The sequence below is a fragment of the Nannospalax galili genome, unplaced genomic scaffold (genome assembly GCF_000622305.1).
Source record: "Nannospalax galili isolate Female #2095 unplaced genomic scaffold, S.galili_v1.0 scaffold1664, whole genome shotgun sequence".
In the NCBI taxonomy this organism is placed as follows: Eukaryota; Metazoa; Chordata; class Mammalia; order Rodentia; family Spalacidae; genus Nannospalax; species Nannospalax galili.
In genome coordinates, this window is record NW_008351933.1 from 106528 (window position 1) to 121504 (window position 14977).

The following is a 14977-nucleotide window of genomic DNA, read 5'->3' on the forward strand; positions in this document are numbered from 1 at the left end:
ACAAAATCCTAAACTTACTTATGAGATTTTTTTTTTTTGGTAACTTGATTATACTGTTCCTTTTTTTTTAATTAAAAAAATTAAAAAAAAATTTTTTTAAAATTTTTATTTTATGTGTATGAGTGTATTGCCTGCATGTAAGTGCACCTGTGTCATGCAATGCCTGGGGAAGTCAGAAGAGGGCGTTGGATTCCCATGGAACTGATGTTACAGATGGTTGTGAGCAACCACCATGTGGGTGCTGGGATTCAAACCCAGGTCTTCTGCAAGAACAACCAGTGTTCTTAACTGCTGAGCCATCTCTCCAGCCCCTCTTTTTAAATTTTTAAAAATATTTTTTATTTATTATTTTATGTGTGTGAGTGTATTGCCTGCATGTAAGTGCACCTGTGTCATGCAATGCCTGGGGAAGTCAGAAGAGGGCGTTGGATTCCCCTGGAACTGATGTTACAGATGGTTGTGAGCCACCACCATGTGGGTGCTGGGAATCAAATCCCGATCCACTGCAAGAGCAGCAAATGCTCTTAACTGCTAAGCCATTTCTCTAGCCCCAGCTGTCCTGGAACTCACTATGTAGACCAGGCTGGCCTTGAACTCACAAAGATCCACCTGCCTCTGCCTCCCAAGTGCTAGGATTAAAGGCATGTGCCACCACACCTAACACCCCTTAGTTTTTAAATTGTGTGTGTGTGTGTCTGCTCCTATGTGTATATGTGCAGAAGCCAAAGAAGGATGTTGGGTGCTCTGTTCTATCACTCTCAGCCTTATTCCCTTGAGACTAGGGTCTCTGAACCTGAAGCTTGCTGTTTCAGTTAGGCTGGCCTGCCACTGAGCCTGTCTCCTCGCCTCAACACTGGGGTTATAGGCATATGGTTTATGTGTGGCTCTTCTTTTCAAATTTTATGTTTCAGTGTTTTGCCTGCATGTATGTAAGTGTACCATGTATGAAATACTTATAGAGACCAGAAGAGGGTATCAGATCCCCTGGAACTGGGGTTATAGACAGTTGTTAGATGCCATGTTGGTGCTAGGAACCAAACCCAGGTCCTCTGCAAGAGCAGCCAGTGCTCTTAACTTCTGAGCCATCTCTCCAGCCCTCATGCCTGGCTTTTATGTGGGTGCTAAGGATTCAAACTCAGGTCTTCATGCTTGTGCAGCAAGTGCTCTTACTCACTGAGCCATCTTGATAATCCAACTGTGTGGTTTCTGAGTGTGAACTTCATGGACAACAACGTTGTGTCACAATCTCAAAAAGAAACGGGTGTGGTGGCGCAGGCCTTTGATCTCAGCACTTGAGAGGCAGAAGCAGGCAGATCTCAGAGTTCAAGGCCAGCTGGGGCTACAAGGAGAACCTGTCTCAAAAAGACAAAAAAGGCTGGGCGTGGTGGTGCACGTCTTTAGTCCCAGCACTTGGGAAGCAGAGGCAGGTGGATTTTTGTGAGTTCGAGGCCAGCCTGGTCTACATAGTAAGTTCCAGGACAGCTGGGGCTATAAGGAGACCCTGTCTCAAAAAAGATAAAAAAAAAAAAAAAAAAAAAAAAGGAAAAGAAAAAGGTGGGCCATGCCTCAGAGTCTAAATTGTTTCCATTGAAATGGTTCAGTGGGTAAAGGTGCTTGCCTTGCAGGACTGGTGACCTGAGATTCCTGGAATCCATATAAGGGTGGAAGCAAATAACTGATTCTACAGGGTTGTCCTCTCTCCCCCACATGCATACATACACACACACATACACACAAATAATAATAATGACAATTGTTTCTAAACTGGACATGGTAGTGCATGCGGTAATCCGAGCAATCAGGAGGCTGAAGCCAGATGCTCATGAATATAGGACCAGACTGGGCTATACAGCAAGTCTGAGCCAGCCTGGGTTAAGTATGTAGAGAAAAGCTTGCCCCCAAAGCAGAATATGGCTTATATGTCCTCGCCTCTTATAATACCTCTGCCTCAGGACTGCTCTGGGATACCAAGACAGGGGAAAGAGACACTTTGGCACTGGTGGAGTGTTACTCTAGTATTGCAAATGGCTCCCTACTGTGGTCATCCTCTTTAAGCAGGATCCCACAGCAAGAGAAGGCCATTTTCTCCCAGGAGTGTACTGTTCTAAGCATGGGGAAGGTACTAGAAATGCTTCAAGAGTCTATGTCATTTTGGAGGTAAGACTAGGGCCTCAAAGCACCTAGGTGCTGAGCTTCTTTCTTTCTGTTCCAAAGGTGAGAATTTTTGGGGCTGGATGGGTCCCCTCCAAAGCTCATAGGGTTACCAGGAGCCTTGCCAGGTGGGCACAAAAGAAGACATACCCTTCTTCCACGGTAACTGAGTTCATGAGAAGACAATCGGTAACAGTTACTCTATCTCTTATAAAACAGGATGAACCAATGATTGAGCGCTTAACAGATGATTTCTCTCCAACTTGTGTATCTTGCCCAATGAGGCTGTCAACTCCAACCTGCAAAAGGCAAACAGAAAACCATGTCCATCAATCTCAACTGACTATAAATCACTCCACGTCCTTTTAGCAAGAGGATACATCATCAGTATTTCTCATGGTCCTAAAGGTCAAACAATCCTGAAATCAGCTCCAACTAGCGCTGAAGCATGGGCCCTCCTCTGCCAAGAAAATTAAATCAACAAAACAAAAGAGACACATATGTGTACTCATGCTTAATTTCTTTTGGATTGGGAATTGAACCCAGGGCCTCACATCTGCTAGGCTAGTACTCTACTATCATTTTGTTTTAAGACAGGGCCTTGCAAAGTTGCCTAGGTTGATCTCCAACTTGTGATCCTCCCACCTTAAGTCACCCCAGTAACTGGAATTCCAAGTTTATGGATGTATATTACCAAATGCAGCCTCTATTGAGTACACTGTGCTCTACTAAGTTCAGTGCTCAAACAGGAGTAAGAAGAGAAACCTATATGGAACTGGTAAAAGAACCTAGATGGAACTGGTAAAAGAAAGGAGCTAGGGGCTCCTCTCAAGCCATGTGACCCCTGAGAAACAGATCTTCAAACGACCTTAAGAGTAAAATTAATTGGGTTATCTGGGCCAACTGTATGGTCTTAAACACTCAAAAGGAAAGCGTAACCAAAGATTATAGGGATCAATATAATTCTTTAAGTGTCCATAGCGAAAGGCTAGTGTATAGCTAGTATATGGCTAAAGGCTACATAAGAAGAAACAATGCAAGACAGGAGATACCTTCCTTTGAGTTGTTGGCCAGGGTGGCCCAAGAGAGTCCCAGATAGTAACCCAGCATAGAACTGGAATGAACAGCAGACCCCAATCTTATCTAAAGGAATATTGGCAATTGATTGCTGCTAGATGAGGAAGAGCTGATCTTCCTAAAACAAGGAACTCTAGATAGGCTGACTAGATTCAGCAGATGGACAAGCACTGGGGAACAGCTGGGGTCACCAACAACACAGTGGACAGTAACGGGCATGAGAGAGTATATGGGCTCCTGTGGGGAGTGGGGGAAGGCTATGGGAGGGTGCCATTTGGGATGTGGGTATACAGATGAGTAAGATTGTTTGGGATGTTCTGTATGAAATACACACAAAAATCAACAAATAAAAAAATGAGTTATATTTGAGGAAGAAGCATAAAAATCTGCTTCATGTTAATTAGTAGAGGTGAAAACATTAACCATTGAAATCTACCTGATGAATTTATATACATGCCCATGTGCCAAGGATCTCAGAAAGTAACCTACTGTGACTAGTAATAATCAGATATATAGAGATTAGAGACTCATGTGCAAACATCGAAGTGTAAGTAGCATTAAAATTAAAAATGAGTTTTTCTGTATTAAACAGTAAATTTTAAAATGAAATGGAGATCTTTTTTAAAGGTTAAAACCTTTTCAACTGTGAACCTAAAAATTTACAGCTGATTTTGAAAGATACATGCTTGCTCTAAAAATTGTTATTGAATATGTTAATGCTGTAATGAAATACTTCTAACCATGTGGTTATTGAGTAAATAACTTAAAAAAAAAAAGAAGAGAAACACATTGAAAGCTCCTAATCTAAGCCCAATACTACTCAGACTCTCTTTCCTTTTTTTTTTTTTTTTTTTTTTTTGAGATAGGGTCTCCCTGTAGGCCCGGCTGTCCTGGAACTCATTAAGTAGACCAGGCTGGCCTCGAACTCACAGAAATTCGCCTGCCTCTGCCTCCCAAGTGCTGGGATTAAAGGCATGCACCACCATGCCCAGCACAACCCAACACTATTGGAACTCTCTTTCTAAGGTCAGCACTTGCCCTGAAGTCCTTATCCTCTCTGAGATAGGGCTTACTATATAGGCCAGGCTAGCCTTGAGCTTGAAATTCTTCTGCTTTAGATTTCTTAATGCTGGGGTTATAGAAGTGTGCTGCCATGCTGGGCCTCAGGAAATCCTCCTCCTCTCCTTTTTCTAAATTTTTTTAAAAAATATTTTATTATTTTTATTTTCTGTGTCTGAGTGTATTGCCTGCACGTACGTGAGTGCACCCGTGTTGTACATTGCCTTGGAGGTCAGAAGAGGGCTTCGGATTCCCCTGGAACTAGAGTTAAGGACAGTTCATAGCTGCCATGTGGGTGCTGGGAATCGAACCCAGGTCCTCTGCAAGAGCAGTCAGTGCTCTTAACCGCTGAGCCATCTCTCCAGCCCCCTAAATTTTTATTTTTTACTTAAAAAAAAAATTTTTTTTATTTTATGTGTATGAGTGTACGGCCTGCATGTATGTAAGCACACCCATGTCGTGCAATGCCCACTGAGGGCAGAAGAGGCCATCGGATTCCCTGGAACTGGAGTTATGGACAGTTAGCTGCCATGTGGGTGCTGGGATTTGAACCCAGGTCTTCTACAAGAATAGCCAGTGTTCTTAACCACTGAGCCATCTCTCCAGCCCCTACTTTTTACTTTTCAGACAGGGTCTCACTACGCAACCCCAGCTGGCCTTGAGATCTGCCTACCTCTGCCTCCCAACAGTTGGGATTAAAGGTGTGCACCACCATGCTTGGCTGTCTTCTTCCTTTTTACCGCCTTTGGAGACAAGGGTTCAACATGTAACCCTAGGCTTGATTCAGATTTGCTATGTATCTCAACTGGCTTAGAATTCATGATCTTCCTGCCTTAGCCGCTCTAATGCCGGGATTATAGGCATGTACCCAAGAAGTCTTTTTTTTAAAAAAAGTATTTACTTTTCTCTCTCTGTGTGTACATGTGTGCGCCATGGCATGTGTGAGGAAGTCAGAGGATAACTTGCAGGAGTCAGTTTCTCTTTCTACCATGTGGGTTCCAGGCTTGGTGGCAAGCACCTTTACTGCTGAGTCATCTTGCCAGCCCAAGGAAGTCTTTTTTTATTTTTATTTTTTGGTCTTTTTGAGACCCTGTAGCCCCAACTGGCCTGAACTTACTGTGTAGACCAGGATGGCCTTGAACTCACAGAGATCTGCCTGCCTCTGCCTCCCCAGTGCTGGGATCAAAGGCATGTGTCACCATGCCCAGCCCAAGGAAGTCTTCTTGAGTGAGACTTTACTACTAGAACCAAGACAGTATTTCCTTGGTGCTAATGAGGTCTAGAGCTAAAGGGTTCCAATCTATATTCTCAAGGATAAGTCCCAATGCCCTCCAAAACATTTTGCCCCATCCCTGTCATCTGCTGCTTACTAGCACTTACCAGATGTTTGCTGGCAATCTGAGCTGATGGATGGATCATTGTTTCTTCTGGACAGAGAACAGACAGCAATTTGGGTACCTTGAGGAAATAAGTTTGGTGAGCAAATATGAGAAAACACCTAAAAACACTTTAGGTAGAACTCAACACCCAGTCAGGGATGTAGAACGTTGTCAGCCATAGTTCTGTCTGGATGGGGGAAAAGAGAAGGTTGTGCAGCAGCTTCTAGGTAGCTTGTCTCCTGAGCTGGGAGGTGGTGAGATAAGTCTTTGAGATAGTCCTGCAACACTTCAAAGGAAAGGAGGCCAGATGGGGCTTGGAATACCAGGAGTCCTGCTCAGAATCACTTTGGGTTCCTGCTTATCTCCTGGACTACTGTGGCCATGCAGCAGGTGAGGAGAGGAGAAATGTTAGAGAAATTCTAATATCAGGACTGGTCCAGAGAAACAAGACCATGCCCTTTGCCAGTTGAGAGAAAATGAGAAAAAGAAGTTCATATTATTCTTTCTTCAGGATGAGAAATGAAAAGCTACAGGGTGTTTTGGCCATTGGCCTTTCAGGAAGGCACAGAGAGTATATACCTACCTGACTCTCCAGCATAGACAGCACTGATCAGAGCATTGTTTGTGGTGGCCATATTAGCTGGGGGAGGTCTTGGCCACAGCACATGTAGACTGATTCCCAGCCTCAGTCATGAGAACCCCGTCTATGACTCTCTAGCCAAAGCCCCGTGGGCCTACTTGTTGCACAGGCCCTGCTGGCACTTAAGAGCATGCTTTTCCACCTCAGCCTATTTATTAACCTGCTTCTAGATACGGACTGACAGACACTAGTCCTAAGTACAAATGGGACAAGCTGCCCTTTCTCATAGTGCCTGATTTATGTTGAAGCCAGTTTAAGGTCTGAGTATGAAATTACATCCATCACCAGAGCCAAGATTTCTTTTGGGAAAGCTTGATTTTTCAGCATCTTTTTCTATCATTCTACACCTTACCCTGCACCTCCCCCAGTTATACCTTCTAGTGACAGTTCTCAGAGCTCTACCTGGAACAGTGCTAGAAGTTAATCTCTCCATGATCTCATTCCAATTACCTCTGAATGCTGCATCAATGCAGCTCCCTCAATTACCTTTCCCTATTCCCACCTCAATGTCTCACTCTGGTATTTCATTTACTAGTGTTACCACATCTCCCTCCTATGCTCCTAAGACAATAAGGAATTCCTCTACACCCTCAGTCTCTCTGTTTTAAAAATATTTTATTAATATTATTTTTAGGACTGCTTTATGTACTTATTATTCATTTATATGTTCATGTGTATGGGGGACATGTGCACGTGTGTGAGTGTATAGAGACCAGAGGACAACCTTGGGTATTGTTCTTCAGGACTGCTGTCCATCTTATTTATTTATTTATTTATTTATTTATTTATTCATTTATCTTTTTGAGACAAGGTCTCCCTGTAGCCCCAGCTGTCCTAGAACTCACTATGTAGACCAGGCTGGCCTTGAACTCACAGAGATCCACCTGCCTCTGCCTCTGCCTCTTGAGTGCTGGGATTAAAGGTGTGTGCCACCACGCCCAGCTCTTATTTTTAAATATTTATTATTTTTATTATTACATTTGATTTTGTATGAGCATATTGCCCACATGTACACCTGTGTTGTGCAATGCCCGTGGAAGTCAGAAAGAGGGCCTCAGATCCCCTGGAACTGGAGTTACAGATAGTTGCTAGCTGCCAAGTGGGTGCTGGGAATCAAACCCAGGTCCTCTACAAGAGCACCCAGTACTCTTAATCACTGAGCCATCTCTCTAGCCCCTACCCTCAGTCTCTTTACTGTTTCCTTCTCCACCCACTGCCTTCACTAAGACCTGGCTTATCTGTGAGAAGCAAGATTCTTTACTAGTGCTGTTTCCCTGACAACTTTCTCAGACATTCCTTCCTTGAGACTTTGCCATCTGCACACTCTATTCTCATTCTCTCTCTCCCCATCCTCTTCCCTTGATTTTGTTCTTTTTAAAATTTTTTTTTGGTCTTTTTGAGACAGGGTCTCCCTGTAGCTGTTCTGGAACTCACTATGTAGACCAGGCTGACCTAGAACTCACAGAAAACCACCTGCCTCTGCAGGTATTGGGACTAAAGTTGTATTCTACCACACTCGGCCCCTTTTCTCTTTTTAAAAAATCTGTTTCTTCAAAAAGAGATTATTTCTATTTATCAAGCTAAAGGAGTTTTAATATTTTTTTTCTTTAAAAAACAAATCAAGCCGAGCGTGGTGGTGCAAGCCTGTAGTCCCAGCACTTGGGAGGCAGAGGCAGGAGGATCTCTGTGAGTTCAAGGCCAGCCTGGTCTACATAGTGAGATCCAGGACAGCTGGGGCTTACAGGGAGACCCTACTTTAAAAAAAGCCAAACTGGTGGACTAGAGGGATGGTTCAGTGGTTAAGAGCACTGACTGTTCTTGTAGAGGACCCAGGTTCTGTTCCCAGAACACACATGGTAGTTCACAACTGCCTATAACTCCAGGGGATCCATGCCTTCCTCTGGTCTCTGTGGGCATAGCACATTCTGACAAAAATAAACATTTTAAGAAAATTTATTCTTTTTGTCAGTTTTTGTGGTATCATTCACCTCTGATAAATAAAATTTTTTTATACTTGAGTTAAAAAAAAAATCTGTTTCTTTACTTTGTTTTTGAGACAGGGTGTCCTGTAACGCAGGCTGGCCTTGAACTCAATATGTAGCCAAGGATGACCTTGAACTTCTAATCTTCTTGCCTTCACCTCCTGAGTGCTGGGATTATAGGTATGTGTCAGGACACCAAATACTGCAGAATGAACCCTGTGATTAGTTCATGCTAGGCAAGCAATCTGCAAACTGAGCTATATCACTAGCTGAGGAAGCTTTCTCTGTGTCTTACTTCAACAAATTAATGTTTTTTACCCCAGTGACAGGGTCTTGCTATGCTACCTAGCCTGGCTTTCAACTCAAAATCTTCCTGTTTCAGCCTCCTGAGCGCTGAGATTATAGATGTGAGCCACCATGCTTGGTCTGGAACTTGTTACATAGCCCAGCTAACTTCCAATTTGCATTCTTCCTGCCTCAGTCTCCTGAGTGCTGGGATTACAGGTATACACTGTTGTGCCTGATTGTATCTGCTTATTTATGAAGTAGGTTATCTCTCTCTCTCTCTCTATATCTATCTATCTATCTATCTATCTATCTATCTATCTATCTATCTATCTATCTATCTATCTATCTATCATCTATATATGCCCATATCGAACAGACCAGGTGAAAGATGCTGAATTTAGAGACCAGGTGCTAGCCTTCCTAGAAATCTTAGCCTTTCCTTGGAGTCATCCAGTTTTTGTCTCTATGAACAGACCTTCCACTTATGCCTTTGCTGTACCTGGGTACTACAGTGAGCTCTCCCCTGACAAAGTTACTATATATCTAACGAAGACATAAAAGAATCAGTCTGTTTCTAGGGCAGGAAATCTATGATTCTTCTAAACCCATCTTCTCACCTGTCTGTTTGCTTCCATGTAGAGTCCCAGGGTGCTTACTCGAGAGCAGAGTCCGTCTTTCATAATATGGACATAGCAGCGCACCCGTGATCTGGATAAGTCTTCCCCCTTCTTTCCTCGACAGGCATTCCAGCAGGCATCATAGGGAGCCAAAGTCAGTGTGTTGTCTTCTTTTATAAAACTGTAAATATCTTCAGAGCAAACATCCAAACCAAGTACATAAATGAGAGAAATGAGAGAGGAGAAATAGACTCAGTCAAGTTTTAAAAGTTAATACTTTTTCCTCTGGGATTCATCAATGAAGCATGTACCCTTGGAAAAAGAACACTGCAATTGAAAACACTAAATTAAATTAAAAGAGGCAATATAGTTTCCTGCATGTCTGAAATGTTATGTTTTATAAAAATATTGTAAGTGGGACTGGAGAGATGGCTCAGTGGTTAAGAACACTGACTGTTCTTGCAGACAACCCAGGTTTGAATCCCAGCACCCACATGGCAGCTAACAACTGTCTGTAACTCCAGTTCCAGGGGATACGACAGCCTCTTCTGTCCTCCATGGGCATTGCATGACACAGGTGCAGTTACCTACATGCAGGCAATACACGCATACACATTAAAAAAAAAAAAAAAGAAAATATTTTTTCCAGAGCATCTATGAGTTTAGGACTAGGATAAGGATACAGGGGTATGAGAACAAACAAGATAGATCTCCAGATCCTGTATGGAGACAGTCTGATTAGCCTTAGTAGTAATTATATATGCATTCACCTTCCACCCCTTGAGAGGTGAGGCTAAGTTAAACCAAGAGTAGGGCTGTTCACACCTGAAGAACCAGGGAACTGTGAAGATAGGCAGAATTTAAAGACCTAATGGTGGGCTGGGTGTGGTGGCACTTGCTTTTAACCCTAACACTTGGGAGGCAGAGGCAGGCAGATCTCTGTGAGATCAAGGCCAGCCTGGTCTCCATAGTGAGTTCCAGGCTAGCTATGGCCACAGGGAGATCCTGTCTCAAACAAACAAACAAACAAACAAACCCCAAAAAACCACCCCCCAGAAGACCTAATAGTTTAGTGAGGAATGAAGCCTAATAGGTTATGGACCAGAGAATGGGTCTGGAAGCCTGATTAGCATAGCCCTAGAGTATAGTAACTGACTTTGCCTGATCAAGTTCATCCAGCTCAGGGAGTGAGGTCAGCTACCCTGTTATGCCCTATAAACTAGACAAAGGTTGGCTGTCTTAAAACAGCCATCTTAGCTGGGGAAGGTGACATATATTTTTAAACCCTGCACTCCAGAGGCAAAGGCAGGTGGATTTTGTGAGTTTGAGGTCTACATAGTGAGTTCAGGCCAGTTGGGGCTACACAGTGAGGCCTTGTCTAATAAAGGGACAAAGGTACCCCTGCCCCTCTAATTGCACCAATCCAAACAATAACCTAAAGATTTCGGTTCTTTTTTCTTTAGATCCTCTTCTTTTTCTTCTTGCCTCTGTTGTGAGGAAGCTGATGAAAATTGTTTTCTTACTAGGTATGGAATCAGTTCACTCCGGATAGAAGTGATGGACCTAGAAAGAAAGAATGACCAAATATGAGAAATCTGACTGGATCTTACTGGGATCAGAATATGCATGTTCATATTTATACATGTATGCATGTATTATATTAAGATGGTACTCTGATTCTTCGTTGGCAACAATCCATGAGAAAGCAGATAATCTTTTGTGTGTATGTATGTGCAAATGTATAGTGTGTGTGCATGGATGCATGTAGAGGCCAGAGGTTGAAGACAAGTGTCTTCCTCTATCTTTTAAAAAAAAATTTTATTGCCAGGTATGGTGGTGCATGCCTTTTTCTTTAGTCCCAGCACTCCAGAGGCAGAGGCAGGCAGATCTCTGAGTTCAAGGCCAGCCTGGTCTACATAGTGAGTTCCAGGCCAGCTGGCGCCACAGGGAGACCCTGTCTCAAAAAAAACATTTATTGGGGCTAGAGAAATGGCTCAGTGGTTAAGAGCACTGACTGCTCTTGCAGAGGACCTGGGTTTGATTCTCAGCACCTACATGGCAGCTATGAACCACCCTTAACTCCACTTCCAGGGGAATCTGAAGCCTTCTTTTGACCTCCTTGGCATTGCATGACATGGGTGCACTCACATACCTGCAGGCAATACACTCATACACATAAAATTAAAATAACAAAATATTAAAAAATATTATTTTTATTTAGTATTTTTATTTATTTTATGTGTATGAGTGTATTGCCTGCATATGTGTAAATGCACTTGCGTCGTACAATGCCTGTGGATTTCAGAAGGGGGTGTAAGATCCCCTGGAACTGGAGTTATGGACAGTTGCTAGCGTCCATGTGGGTGCTGGGATTTGAACCTGGGTCTTCTGCAAGAACAGCCAGTGTTCTTAACTGCTGAACCATCTCTCCAGCCCCCTCTATCACTCTTTACCTTATTTTTTGAGACAGGGTCTCTCAGTGATTTGGCCAGTGAGCTCCAGAAATGTGCTGGTCTTTTTCTTTCTTTCTTTTTTATTTGAGACAAAGTCTCATGTAGCACAACCTAGTCTCAAACTACATAGCCTAGGCTGTCTTTGAATTCCTGATCCTTCTGCCTCTATCTCCCAAATGGGATGACCACCTAGGCTCCCTCCTCCTTCCCTCCCTCCCTCCTTTTTTTTTTAAAATTGTATTTATGTGCATGCATGTGTATCTGTGTGTGGGTTAAGTATACATGAGTGCAAGTGACAGTGGGGGCCAGAAGAGGATGTTGAATTCTGGGAGCACGAATCAAAAGAGGTTGTGAGCCATCTGATGTGCGTTCTGGTAACTGAACTCAGGTCCTCTAGAAGAGCAAGTGCTCTGAACTCATGAGCCATCTCTGTAGCCCTTCTTTCTGTTTTTTGAACCCTGGGCCTGCATACTAGACAAGCTCTTTACTACTAAGCTATAACCCTGGCCTAGATTATCTCTGAGTTTCATATATTTTTCTTGATATTATATTGTCTTTAAATAATTATTTTCTTCTTAATACTGGCTCATAAAAACTCAAGTTTACAGACTGAAAATGTAGCTCAGTTGGGAGAGGGCTTGCCTAGCATTCACAAGGCCCTGGATTTGATCCCCAGAACCACATAAAACCAGGTGTGGTTGTGCTTGCCTATAATCCCAGCACTTGGGGAAGTAGAGGCAGGAGGGTCACATGTTCAAGGTCATCCTCAGGCCTTTAACCTGCCTGAAAACAAATAAATAAACACCCCCCTCCACCCTGTGTTTTGAGATAGGGTCTAACTATGTAGCACCGGCTGACCTAGTAGTCATTATGCAGCTCAGGCTGGAACTTGCTTTAGCTTCCTGAGTGATGGAATTACAGGTATGTGTCACTATGCCCAGCTGACAAGTTATTTTTTCTTTCTTTTATTGAGACAGGGTCTTATATACCTAAGGTTAGTCTCTAACTTGCTAGCAAAGACAACCTTGAACTCCTGATCCTCTTGCCTCTACCTTATAAATGATACAATTGCAGGCATGCACTACCAGGGTTGGCTCTGTGAAATCATTTTTTTGAGACAAGGTCTTACTATGTGGCCCAAGCTGGTATAGAACTCACAATTCTCCTGCCTCAGACTGTGCATGATGGGCAAGTGTTCTACCACTGAGCTATATCCCTAGCCCCCCCTTTTAAAAAAATTTAATTTTTTATGTGTATGAATTTTTTTGTGTGCATGTATATAAATAAGTGCACACATGTGTGCAATGCTTTGTTAGTCAGAAGAGGGTGTCAAACCTCTGGAACTAGACTTATGGACGGTTATTTGCAGCCATGCAGGTGCTGGGAATTGAACCCTGGTCCTTTGCAAGAGCAGCCATTGCTCTTAACCACTGAGCCATCTCTCCAGCCCCTATCCTTAGTCCTTTTCATTTTTTAATATTTTGTTATTTTTATTTTAGGTGTATGTGTGTATTGCTTGCATGTAGGTAAGTGCACACGTGTTGTGCAATGCCCACAGAGGTCAGAAGAGGCTGTCGGATCTCCTGGAACTGGAGTTACTAACAGTTGTTAGCTGCCATGTGGGTGCTGGGATTCGAATTCGGGTCTTCTGGAAGAACAACCTGCCTCTGTCTCCCAAGTGCTGGGATTAAAGGTGTGCGCCATCATGCCTGGCCCAAGTTTTTTTTTGGGGGGGTCTTTTTGAGACAGGGTCTCCCTGTAGCCCCAGCTATCCTGAAACTTGCTATGTAGACCAGGCTGGCCTTGAACTCACAGAGATCTACCTGCCTCTGCCTCCTGAGTGCTGGGATTAAAGGCATGCGCCACGACACCTGGCTGGACTCTAGCTATATTTCTAATAAAAAAATTATTGAAATCAACTTCAAAAGGAGGCTTTCTCTTTGAAAACCCAAATTCTATGATCTACCATACAAATTCTCTCTAGAAAGCATTTAAGCCGATGTTCTCAAATCAAAATGAGGAAAAGTGGTAAGTTATCTTTCTCTGCTTTCATGACAGTTTATTCAGGGAACAGGGTTTCTTTTCAAAAATAAGAGGGAGGGCTGTTTTTTTCCCTTCTTATAGGGCATATCCCTGGTCCTTTGCTAAGAGGGCACAACTAAAGGGTAAGTGCTTAGGGGAAAGGAATCTACTCAAAGACAAACAGAATAGGAGCTGTGAAATTCACCCTTATAAAATGAAGGAGAAAGGCCTAGAATTGCAGAAAGAGGTATCATAGGTTACCATAAGGTTTTTTTGTTCTGTTTTGCTTTGTTTTTGAGACAGGGTCTCATGTAGCTCAGGCTGACCTCAAACTTATTATGTAGCTAAGAATGGTCATGAACTCCTGATCCTCTTTGTCTCCACTTGTCAAGTGCTGGGATTATAGGCATGTGCCACCATGTCTGGCTTATTTTAAGTTTTATGAAAATATTCTGCTGGTTTATCATTTGTATATCCCAAAATTATAAAGAGGGCCTTTTTGGTACAGGCAAAGTAAAACTTTGTATGTTCTAGAAATGAATGAAAAAATTTCCCATTTATTCTTATTTTTTCATTCATTTCTAAAACAAATGTGAAAACCAACTGTCATCTTTATACACGCTGGTATCTAACATTAGGAAGATTTAGGGCTAGAAGCATAACTCAGTAGTACAGCATAAGGCCCTAGGTTCTAGACCTAGCACTGTAAAAGAGAAAAGTCAAGAAAAAGTCGCTGGGTGTGGTGGCACACACATGCCTTTAATCCCATCATTCAGGAGGAAGAGGCAGGTGGATCTCTGTGAGATTAAGCCAGCCTACCCAGTGAGTTCCAGGCCACTGGTGGCTAGGGAGACCTTATCTCAACAAAAAAACCCAAACAAAACAAAACAAAAAAGAGAGAGAGAGAAAGGGGCTGGAGAGGTGGCTCAGCAGTTAAGAACACTGGCTGTTCTTGCAGAAGACCCAGATTCGAATCCCAGCACCCATGTGGCAGCTAACAACTGTCTGTAACAGTTTCTGAGGGATCAGATAGCCTCTTCTGTCCTCCACAGGCATTGCAAGACACAGGTGCACTTACCTACATGGAGGCAATACATGCATACACATAAAATAAAATATATGTCTAGGTAAGGTTTATCTGAGAACAATTGGTCTTTGCCCAAGATTTATCTACATGACACACAGTAATTAAAAGTACCAGACTGGTGGAACTAACCTTCTTGGATGTTTAACAGATGTACTTTGAGGCCTATAATAATTTGGTCAGAGGGACATAAAGGACACTTTTTGCTCCTTGCATCCTAGGTCA

The 14977-nt window shown here is 42.9% G+C and overlaps 1 protein-coding gene across 6 annotated transcripts in view; it reads right to left on the reverse strand.

Moving 5' to 3' along the window:
- Eif2b3 (eukaryotic translation initiation factor 2B subunit gamma) overlaps positions 1–14977 on the reverse strand; it is a 111405-nt gene that overhangs the window by 12760 nt on the left and 83668 nt on the right. For all 6 annotated transcript variants that reach the window (XM_008848857.2, XM_029553954.1, XM_008848858.3 and 3 more), the window contains 4 exons: positions 10629–10756; positions 9194–9384; positions 5668–5745; positions 2302–2450 (listed from right to left, as the gene is read on the reverse strand). In XM_008848857.2, the coding sequence (XP_008847079.1) occupies positions 2302–2450; positions 5668–5745; positions 9194–9384; positions 10629–10756 (546 nt within the window). The remainder of the gene's footprint in view (positions 1–2301; positions 2451–5667; positions 5746–9193; positions 9385–10628; positions 10757–14977) is intronic.